The sequence below is a fragment of the Neodiprion virginianus genome, chromosome 4 (assembly GCF_021901495.1).
Source record: "Neodiprion virginianus isolate iyNeoVirg1 chromosome 4, iyNeoVirg1.1, whole genome shotgun sequence".
In the NCBI taxonomy this organism is placed as follows: Eukaryota; Metazoa; Arthropoda; class Insecta; order Hymenoptera; family Diprionidae; genus Neodiprion; species Neodiprion virginianus.
In genome coordinates, this window is record NC_060880.1 from 12,313,814 (window position 1) to 12,325,667 (window position 11,854).

General features: G+C 37.4%; 1 protein-coding gene across 1 annotated transcript; it reads right to left on the bottom strand.

Annotated features, from left to right (window-relative positions):
• Positions 1-7,685: 7,685 nt before the first annotated feature.
• Positions 7,686-9,551, bottom strand: LOC124303010 (uncharacterized). Its single transcript, XM_046759678.1, has 2 exons — positions 8,025-9,551; positions 7,686-7,739 (listed from the first exon to the last, which is right to left on the bottom strand). The coding sequence occupies exon 1, from the start codon at positions 9,255-9,257 to the stop codon at positions 8,223-8,225; it is 1,035 nt and encodes a 344-aa protein (XP_046615634.1). The 5' UTR covers positions 9,258-9,551; the 3' UTR covers positions 7,686-7,739; positions 8,025-8,222.
• Positions 9,552-11,854: the final 2,303 nt, after the last annotated feature.

Here is an 11,854-nt window from a genome sequence, read left to right on the forward strand (position 1 = left end):
ATTCTAATTGTACGGAGCTGACGTTTGGTTTGGACGCTGCTCCGGTTTGAGGGAGGTCGATGCGTCCGCGCGGCCGTCCCTGAACTCGTTTAAATGGCTCGCGTTGCCTGAATATTCGCGATGTTGCTTTGCTTCGTATGAAACTTCCGGGTGGACGCCTGTATCGCAATTCTCGTTCGAGTAGTCTTGTGTTACGTAATTAACCCTGAAGTTCGATCGTGAAGGATTTGGTGTGTTATACTGTTGTGAGCGTTGACTGTCATTTCGCGTCTGGTCTAAAGGTTGGTTTGTCGGGTCTCTTGCTCGATATTGGGTATTGGGATTGTTCTGTTGTTGACGATTAGTGTTATTTTGGAAAACTCTTGAATTTTGTCGGAATTTTGGATTCTGGGGATATTGGGACCGATTTGAGCGGCACTTATCGTTTAAGTGGCCTTTGCGACCACACTGCGTGCAAGTTGTGTTGTTGCGCTGCCTCGTTCTGCACTCTTCTATACTATGACCTGCCTTCTTGCAGTATCTACACACTACTAATAGGGAAGGTTGTTCAGGACAATATTTATCGATGTGATTGGTTAATTTACATATACTACATTTTATATGGTTTTGCGTTTCGTAGTTAGTATCACGGTATGAGGCTAGTTTAAGTCTATCTGATAATAGTTTTTCAGTCTTGGTGGCCGTGTCTATAGCCATTTGTAGGGTTTGTGGATTCTCATGAGCTACTCTTATTTCTAAATTGTCTAGTAATCCTTTGATAAATCTTAGTCTTGCGGTCTCTTTGATATTTTTCTTTAGCACTTGAGCATCACTGATAGATTCTGAGGCATCTATTGATTCGCACGCTTGTCTTAACAGATGTTTTATTCTAGCACCGTAATCTAGAACACTCTCGTTTCGCCTCTGTGCCGATTGTGCGAGGTCTAGCTGGATATCTGGGAGGTGTTGTTTAGACGCGTAGGCCTGTTTTAGGCAGTATAGCAAATCTCGAAGAGAATCCGGATTATCTGACTCTAAATATTTACTCGCGTAGCCCTCGATTTTCGTGCGAATGAGTGTGGAGAATAAATTCAGTTCTCTGGCTAAGACAGCTTGTTTTGGGCATTCTACTTTAGTTATGAATTCGGATACGGGCATATTAGTGCCATTGAACGTGGGAATCAGAGCTAATGCATCTTTAAGAGGCAGGTGCGGAAAAGTGCTTTCGGTAGCCATGTTGTAAATTTTAATCTAGGATTTGTCGACTGACAAAGTGAAGATGAAGAGGAGGAACGGAATAAAATGTTGCATTCTTCCGTGAGGATGTTGGTCCAGCGATTTCGTGCCTGTAGCCGGTGATGACGTCGGTGTGCGTTGTGTCGTACTAGAAGTCGTGAAGAATGAAGATGTCGTCGTAGTAGCAGCAGGAGATAGTCTTTCAGCAATATCGATTTGGAGATACGGATTTGTCTGTGACGTTCGTGTGAATCAGAGATCGTTGATTGCGTTAACGTAGAATATGGCTTTCAGAGTGTATTCAACACTATCACACAGTGGTATTACTTTTGTATTAACATCACTGAGCTTGCACACTTCAGAACCGGTCTATCAGATGGCACTTCATGCGTAGCACACACGTAAAATTGTATCACTGGATTTCCGGAAAGCGAAGGCCACCGCTGCCACCAATGTTACGTCCGTGAGTGGAGTTACTCCTGAGCGGTAAGAGTAAACTGGTTGGCTTCGCTTTTAAGTTCCAGGACAACCGGAAATCAGGATGAGGATCGAATAACGTAGGGTTTGTTTGAGATATTACTAATATATTTATTTCGAGGAAGTTCAGATGACGGTAAAAACGAAGTGTGCTGTATGAAGCTATGTAAGAAGTCTAGATGTGACGTTGTTGAGAGTTAGAATAGAAGTGTCCCTCGAGACGTGAAACCTACGGGTGCAGAAAAGGTGTGACAATGCTAGGAGTAGGGAATGGAATTTGATGAGTAAGCGCGATAGTGAATAGCGTGAGACTACGTAGAGATAAGAGGACAGGACAGAGACCATGAGATTAATGTAAGAACTGTGGGAGAGTTAGCGACTAGGAAAAATAGAGAGAAGTGGTATGCTGGACGTAACAGTTGTATGGGTAATCCGTACTACTTGTAACAGTTTGAATACGCCCGCCAAAAACAAAGACAACTTGACTCATTAATAGGTAAGCCCGTAGGGGAAGCCTTGACCTGGGCGGTTATTGGGATGATAGATGCCCCAGACCTCCAGGGATTCCTTGGACGACGATTGAACGATCAAGAGTTATTCGAGCGCGCTCTTCAATAACAAAAATCCTCAAATGAACAACAATTTAACAAAATAAAGTTCACGCTTATTGATTGAACTTGTGATTACAAAGAAACTATCAGCGACCAAATTTTGAAGGATCAGCGACAAAGAAACCGCTCCAGAACATGACGGACGATGGGAGTTCTATTGGCCAAGCCAAGAATTAGCGAGTTCAACAGAGGAAAGGGAAACCGGAATATGAAAAACATGCAGAAAGAAACGTTTACGATAAGTTATAATTTGACATGTTATTTCAGTAATTTTCTTGATATACATTTGATTGAATTATTATCGGCATAGATTTCCGTCGTACCAATTTTAGTTATACAATTTCTTTATACCGGTTTTCTTCATATTTATATGTTTCTAGTATTCGGTTTACGGTTATATAGCCATGTAATTGGTTCATACCGAATGTCCTAAATTCAGTACCAATCATTTCAAACATCAAGAAAGTCTCGTTTTATCTGTGTCCTGTAAGGCAAAAAGATAAGAAACAAAAAATGATAATGGATAATTTTGTTATTTGCGAGAGGCTCTTCAGTTACATTTGAATCTTTGTCGGAACAAACTGTGATAAGAAAATTCCGTTACATACTTTTCAGTTTTTGTATTGATGCATAGATTCTATGCCTCGTCATAAGTAATAGAGTGTGAAATAAGTTTTTCATCAGTAATCACCGTTCTGTCCAAGAGTGAGGGACGGAAGTTTCGTCAGTTGTGTGAGGAACGTTTCTTCTACAAAAAAGTTGATATTTTACTAATGAAATCAAAGTTTTGTTTCTCGTCAACTTGACATTCACCGAATGCAGAATTAACGTACATTTATGTACGTAAATAATTTCCGTATTCGGATCATGATTTTATGCAATCGATTGCATATATTGCGATGCTGATGAGCATTGTTGTGAAAGATTCACGAATTTTCACAATGCAGCGGGCGCCTTCTATGCAGGTTTCTACTATTGACCTAGCGGTGTGCGGAGGCACCTTGGTACTTTGCTCTGCATTACCGCGCTGGAAGGTGGCCGCATCGGAGTTTTCACGCGTCTTTAAAAGTACCTTAAGATGGGGAACCGTTAATCTCCTCTACGTAGGCAATGATGGAACTGATCCATGTACAATAGGGTCTGACCAGAATTACTAAAAGCCTATTTGGAACCATTGCAAGCTTCGTCGGACCCTAAAAATTAGTCAGACAATTGAAAACAGGAAGTTTAATTTTTTAAATTATTTCTAATTGTAAAGTTTACGAGAAATTCGTTTGGAATTTTCCGCAAATACTGACAGTAGAATTTAGTAACCATAGAACAGACTCGACTGACTTCAGAAATACTACATTTAAATAATATTTCAACGGCGCCATTTATTTATGAATTATCACTGTATTTTATGCAATGTTAATATTTCTCAGTACCATAAATACAAGTTACAGTACTATTTTTTTACAGGAATAATGGTATGAAGGCATTGCACGAATCATCTTCTAATAATAATAGGAAATCCTTTGTTCTCGGATACCTGAATTCAGCATCTTCAAAGAACCAGAACCAGTGCTCTTTTTATTGCAACTTTGTTCTTTTAAACTCCCTTAGAACAAGATAACTTTATTGCTGTTTTTCCGGGGTGTCTTCTTAACCTGTAAGCAGGAAAAACTTGACAAATGTCGGATGGAGAACTCGGAGGTAAAGCACTATCGAGACACAGCTCTTCGACTTCCGGGAGAAGCAAACAATCACTGTTCAACGTACCTAAAAAGACGGCAATAACATCATATTGGTCGAATTCAACATCAGACAATAATCTGTCGCTACGTTTCGCTACAACGATTAATAAACTGTAACTCTGCAGCGTCCATTTATTAAAATCCCTCGAATAAAATATTTGCGTATCAAAGCAGACCTATTTTCACTTACCTGACGGAATTCAGATCGAGTTCTAAGCGAAAAGTACGATTTGCTGTTTTTTTTTCACTGAATTCGCTTGTTGCAGAGATGGCCCTCCACCTTTCTTACTTCATGAAACCGATGCCGTGAGCCGGTGTATCTCGTCGAATTCCAATTTAGACTTTTTCAGATAATCATGAATGAGTCTTCACCGTTAAGTATTTGGTTCACGTAATTTTCGTTTACACTCGTGTAGCATCAATTCGCGAGTGGCGGACATAACCTCTTCCAAGTTCGCAAGGGAAGCGCGAAGTTTTGGTAAAGTATTTTGTTAATAACGATTTTCGGATTACAGCAATAAATTGACCGTCGAAGGAATACGACGACCTGATCGACACGATTAACGTGTATCTGATTTATTTTACTTCGGATCAGTTCCGAAATGACGATCTGTTTTTCGTAACAACACCGACAGCAGTTGCCCACAGCTAACGGTGGGCTCCTAGGGACATTTTCTGACAGTCGAGATTGATATTGCGTTCGCGGCTCAGTCAGGCGGTAACAGTCGGCCAATAAAATTCGAACGACTTGACGCACGCGCATTAGGTGCGCACTTCCCTCGCGGACACACGTTATGAGAGATCTAGATGTGACATAGTTGAGAGTTAGAACAGGAGTGTCTCCAGAGACAAAACGTACAGTTGCAGAAAAGGTGTAAGGCTGCAGACAGAAGGGAATGAAATGAGATGTGTGAGAGCAATAGTGAGTAGCGTGAGGCTGGGTAGAGATGAGAGGACAGAACAGAGACCATGATATTAATGTAAGTACTGTAGGAGAGTTAGCGAGTAGGAAAACAGAGAGGTTGTAGGCCGGACGTAACAACTAAAAATTTATTCTCCGGATTTCGATAAAATTGATTGTATTTAAAACAACAGAACAAAGTAGGCGATACGTGTTTTTACGTTTTTCCAAATAACGTCACTCATGGGGTGAATTACGCTTATACACGTGCAGCCCAATTCCCATCAAAATTGTACTATTTTGCTTGAATTCATCTCATTCAACATTACATAGCTCTTTCTAAGCAACGATATAGGCACCTCTGCGTTTCAATAAATTTCAGTCGCATTTATAACAAAAACTACCCCCTTAAAATGCCGAACGATTTCTGCTAGAGTTTCTTTCAGGATAGTGAAATCTTCCGGAGCCTGATATGTTAGGAATTTGTGAGGTTACTGTAATCGATTCTGACCTTACAATTTTGGAATTCAATATGGCTAATGATGTAAATATTTAGGACTTCGGTTATCATTTTTTTCCAAAAGATTGAAAGAAATCGGAAAAGTAACGTGGAATGGCTTATATACCATTGAAGGAATAAAAGTTATCTTGTGACGCAGAAACACCAAAGCAATTACATTTTATTGCGGCGAAGTTCTGATTTCATCTGCCTGTTGCGACGTATCATGCTGGACATACGATGAAAATAAATCAGTTTTTTTGGTCGACTGGCGCGTGAAAAAATTTGGGGCTCAAAAAATTAAAAATGGTCCCCACCGCTCTCGCGGCGGTTTAAGGGAGCTTTCCAGTGTGAAATTTTCAAAAAATCGATTTTTTTTTTTTGCTTTATCGAATAGTATACACTCTTCCGAATATTCCCTGAAATTTTCATGCCGAAATTCAGATTATTTCGGTTACTGTACAGCATTTTTTGGAAGAAGGCAACGGAGCGCTACAGCTGCCGCGTCGGCCGTCTGCCCGTGCGACTGTTATTTCTGTTGTCTCGTTCCTACCTGCACGTACATGAACTTGGCTCGCCAATTGTCGAAAATGTGAATTCGGACTATTGCATAATTTGCCGTTAATTAGCCGTAAATTAGTCGCGCGACTTATTTTTTTGTCGTACTCGATTTTCAAAAAAAAAGCGGTGTACGGGCGCGAACACTCAAAACAATAACGAGAGCTTCAATCACTGTGTGTGGCAACTAGCCCCAAAGCACGTATTCTGCGGCAAGCAGATAGTAGAAATCGCTACGCAGTGTGCTGTGTGCACCTTCAATGAAGGTTACGACCCAATTTTAAAAATTTTGGAGACGATGGGATGCACGATAGGGCCGAGCGCCGCAGATTTCGCCGCTAAGTACAAGAATGCGCGCATCACCCAAGCAAACCGCCGGGCGTCCCTGGATAGCAAAGAGGCGAGGACAGCTCGTCGGACTGAACAATCCATTGAGCACGATCTTTTCGAAGAAGCAGTAGGGATATTGTATGGACCTGGCATCGCTGATTGACCGTAAGTAAACGATTTACCTAAAATTTCCTCACTTGAAACTTTGAACGCGTTTTTCTCGAAACAGCATTTTTCAAAACGGTGTCCAACTTGGAGGGCAGAGTTTTAAAGCTATCGAGTTGAATTTTTTACACAATATACTTAACGTCATTGTTTACCGTGCTATGGAAGCTTTTTTTTTTTTTTGACATCTTCCTATTTTTTTGTAAAAAAAACGGCAAAAAAAAATGCTAAAATCGATACTTTTTGTTGAAACCGGCGCCATTTTTGCAAAAAAAAAAAAAAAAGAAAAAAGCCTCCATAGCACGAAAGCCAATTATATACCGATCAATAATCTTTTTGGGTTTTTTGTTTCAGATCAAAATTGTGACCCCCAACGTGGACACCACATCCAAGTGCATTTTCTGCAACAATTGTTTCATCATTTTTATAGATATTAATTAATTAATAAATCGATCTTTAAAAAATTGTTTTGTATTCTTCAATACCCAATTAATATACAAAAAAAAAACCAAACCGATGAGATTATTTTTTCTTTAAAAAAAAAAATCGCGAAAAACAGCGATTTTTCGGGCTGTCACACTGAAAAGCTCCCTTAAAGACATTCCCAAGGAAACACATTTTCTTACTATCTTCTTGAAAATTTAAATATTTATATTCATTGATGTCCTTTATACGTACAAAAAGTTTCAATACCTCTTGCGGCACTAAATTTGTAGATATTAGCTGTTAAAAATTGAACTTTCAACATATGAGCCCTACACCGACGTATGTGAACACGCATGTTTTACGATATAGCATTGGTATTTCTCTTACGATTGTCGTGAAAAACTGTGAATTAATAACTGAAAATATGACAAATATTTCCCTGTAAAGAAAAGTACAGCAAGCGGTATTCGTTTCTTCGTAAAATATGTTTGAATTGAGCTACTTGTGACCGTTTCCAATTTTTTTCGCATAACATATACGCGACTTGACAACGTCGCGCGTCAGAGTAGGCGAGGAGTTTGAAATACTGTCGCCGCATAGCTGATTTCAAGAAGTGCGTGTAGCTTTCGGATGTTGGAAAAGTATGCGTTATGGTAAATGAAATCTCGATAATTATAACAAATTAAATATTTATTAGTATTCAACTGAAGATGAAATTAGTCGAAATTCCGGTCAGGAGAAGACGTTTAATAATTTGTAAAACGTGAACATAATAATCGACGTTTCGGCCGGGCCCTGCCGACCATCCTCAGGAAAAATTTCTATAATAATTAACAAAAAGGATGCTTCAAAACACAATTCTGGATTGAAAGCATGGAGATGCGTTCAAACGAATACTTGTTGTTGTAAAAATAGGTGAAAAATTAAACAGTTACACGAACATGTTTGAGTGACAGTTTTAGGTTAAGCGTCAAAGTTTTAACGGATGGTTAAAGAGAGGAAAAAAATACGTTAATAAGAAATGAATTATGGTGGAAAGAGTACTTAATAAGAATGTGGAATTAGAATTGAGAAAGAGATCAGTTAAATTTGAACAGATTACTCACAAAAATTGACGACCAGTACATGCTTAGGTGTTGCTAATAGTTCAGCATTTCGGACGGAAGTGAAGGTTAGCGGGAATCGATCCGTAAATCTATGTTGATCACGTGTGATATTGATCTATGTTCGAATGTCATGGATATTAAAGGCAGATGACCAATCGGAGCAAATGACGCCAAAATTTGAAAACTAGATTATGAAAACTAGAGAATGTTAGAGTGTAAGTGGCTAAGATGTTCAATATCAGTACGTTTGTTAACAGAGTTCCTTTTGTTCTTAAAGATATGAATCATTTCCTTAATGATACGTTTATACCAGTTCGGTTCTGTAGCTAGGGTTATAGAGTTGTTGAAATCGAAATTGTGCCCCAGACTTAAGGAGTGTTCTGCTAAAGCGCATCTATCAGTGACATGGCATTTAATATTAGAGCGATGGCCAGAAATTCTATTTTTTAGATGTTGTGACGTTTGTCCAATATAACTCTTGCTACAGTCTCGACATGGTATTTTGTATACACAGTTAATTTTCTCTAAATTAGGAGTTACAGATTTAAGATGAGAAAACAGAGAAAGTTTGGTAGTATTAGATATTCTAAAAGTAATTTCAATACCCTCGTCATTCAGAATTCTTTTGATTTGGCTAGACAGATTTTCAATGTACGGTATAGAGATAGAGTTTTTAAATTTGTCCTTAACATTAGTTTGATTGTTGGAGTCTAAATTCCAATCAATCGAGTTGTACATTTTATCCACTCTATACTTTTTGATATCATTAATGAATTTTAAAGGGTAGCCATTAGATATGAGAGTTGTTTCGACAAGTTTTAAATTTTTTTTAAGAAATTGAGGGTTTGAGATTCTAAGGCAGCGATCGAATAAGGATATGGCGACAGATTTTTTATGTTTAATGGGACGATATGAATTAAAGTGAATGTATCTCCCAGACCAGGTTGGTTTGTGATGCCAATCTAAAATTATAGTGTCATTATGGTTAATAACCATAGTGTCAAGAAAACTGATTTTACCATCTTTTTCCAACTCAAAGGTGAACTGTATACGTGGGTGAAAATTGTTAAACTTAGTCAGAAGGAGTTGTAGGTTTTCCTTCTTGACACACGTTATAATATCGTCTACGTATCGATAGTAAAAAGGGAGGCTAAAAGGAAGATGTGAAATGATTTTTTTTTCAAAATGTTCAAGTACTAAATTCGCTACTACTGGGCTAATTGGTGAGCCCATTGCTACGCCAAAAATTTGTTGGTAGAATTTATCTTTGTAAGCGAAATAGCATGAATCTAAACAAAGTTTAGTGGCTGCGAGGAATTCTTTTTTATTTATGTTGGTGTGAGATTTCAAGTTGGGCCAGTTTTTACTGATTATAGATATTGCTAAATTGGTTGGAATGTTGGTAAACAGTGATTTGACATCTAAGGATACTAACAGGTGTTCAGGAGGGATTGGTGTTTTCCTGATTTTGTTTACAAAAGACCAAGTGTCCTTGATGTGATAGTTGGATGTACCTGTTATGTTAGATAGAACACAAGAGCAAAATCTTGAAATTTTGTAGGGGGGAGAATTGATGTTACAAACAATTGGTCTGAGAGGTACATTTTCCTTATAAATTTTAGGTAGAAAATATATTTTGGGAGGAAGAGAGTTGTAAGTTTTGAGGTTTTTAGCAGAATTGGAATCTATAAATTTTTTCTGTTCCCATAGGCTTATCATATCATTGACTTGTTTTTGTATTTTCATGGTGGGATCACGAGAGATAAGAGTATAAGTACTAGAGTCATTAAGAATATCTTGGCATTTTTGTTCAAACTCCATCTTATCCATGACGACTGTAATGTTGCCTTTGTCGGCATCGGTGACTACTAGGTGGTTATTTTGTTTTAAAAATTCTTTGGTTTGTTTTACTTTGGAAGTTATTTGAACGTGAGATTTGGTAGTAGTATTCAACGTCATTCTCTTATTTATTTATTTTAGTTTGCACCTTTCAAATTTAGCTAGAGGTTTTATTTTTGAGGGAGCCTATTACTTTTGTAATAATATCTTTTTTTTTTGTTATTTGTACCTCATTATAATCTAATTCTGCTGTAAAAAATTGCCCAATAGCTTTTTCGCCTCCATCTTTATATATTTTCATTAAGCTGTCACACGAAATATCATTTGCAGCTACTTTCTCGCACATATTCATGGAAATAATATTGAATAATTCAGTCAACAGTCGCAAGTTGCACTTAGTTTTATCTGACTTAGATATTTCCTGTAAATAAAAGTCACTGGTTTTGTAGGAAAAAAGTAAATTACTTTCTAAGTTTAACGTTTTGATCAATGTTTGTAATACCTACTGAGACGTCATAAGCAGCATTGTGAAACGACTGCTGATCATCACACGTTTGAAAGAAATCTTTACTTAAAGTTTCTAGTTTAAAATGACTGGGACCTTTTCTGTCAACGAATGTTTTTCTGAATAACGCCAAAGTATCTGTAAAGCCTGAAATCAAATCCAATATTTCAAGTACATTAGCATTTCCTAAAGCTTGTAAAAGCCGAGGAGCATTGAACGGGGCATTATGCGCAACTAACAAACATTTTTGTTTTCGGTCAAGTAAATCAAATTGAAATTTTTCAAAAGATTTCAATGCATAAAGAATTTTAACAGTCTCAACTTTTTCTTCGCGATGAAATAAATCCGTATGTTTATGACGAAGTTGAGTAACTGCACTTGCTGACGCAGAAATATTTTCCGTTGTATGTATATAAACATTGAAAGTTTGATCATCACACACAGCAGCAATTTGCAAAATATGAGCGTCTGCAGCAAATCCAGTAGTTTCGATATCAAAATAAACAATGTTTGCATCATCTTCCGATATATTATTATTATTGTTACAAAGGGTGAAATCACCCGTTCTGCCCCCTCCTTAATGATCTAGTAGTCATCATAGATAAAAGACGTTTATAAGCCTCTTATGTTTTTCAAAAGAATAAGGTTGCTGCGTCAACCAACATTATTGTAAAAACAGTTTTGTTTCAGACTTTAAACGAGAAACACATATTACGCAATTAAAGCATTTTCACAACATTTTATTCACGCTCTTGATTTTTGACTTGATAATTGAACTCGCGGATCCATATTTATTTTCCGTAACGTCAAAGAACGTTACATTATTATCAGAGCGTTTATCCGAGCTAATTTTCAATTCATTAATTCCGCAGTTACTTTGATAAGTAATCGACTCTTTCAGTAGTTTTTCTTAAAAGTTCTCTCTTTTTGTTTAATTCAATGCGCCTTAATTTTTTTTCCTTTGATTGGCTCAGTTTTGATCTTTTTTCTCGCTTCCAATAACCTCGATTAACAAACTCGATAGTACGAGATCCACTAGGAATATTTAGTTCCTGTTTTATATTTAAAATACTTTTTTCACCGTCATTTTTAACGCAAACTGCTTCTGCTACTCTAATATCACAAGCAGCACTTGTACTTAAACATTTATTTTTGGGTGCTTCATTTGCCACTATATTATTGAAGCTCTCATTGCCTTGGCTCGAAGCTGCGATAGACAATTTATGGGAGTTTAATGCATATTTTTTAAACAATTCCACCAATTCGTGATGCAAAGTTTCATCAGATGAGTGAAGGGTATGTTTTTTGTTTGCATCGCACAAAATACCGCAATTTTCATGTCTGTCGAAGATATGATCAGGTATTTGTTTTAAATGATCTGACAGATTCTGAGGTTTACCCCTATTTAGTGATACAGCGTACGTGAAACATTATTTTATATGAGGAATAACATCTTTCCTCTTCAATTCTTTGAATGTATCACGCA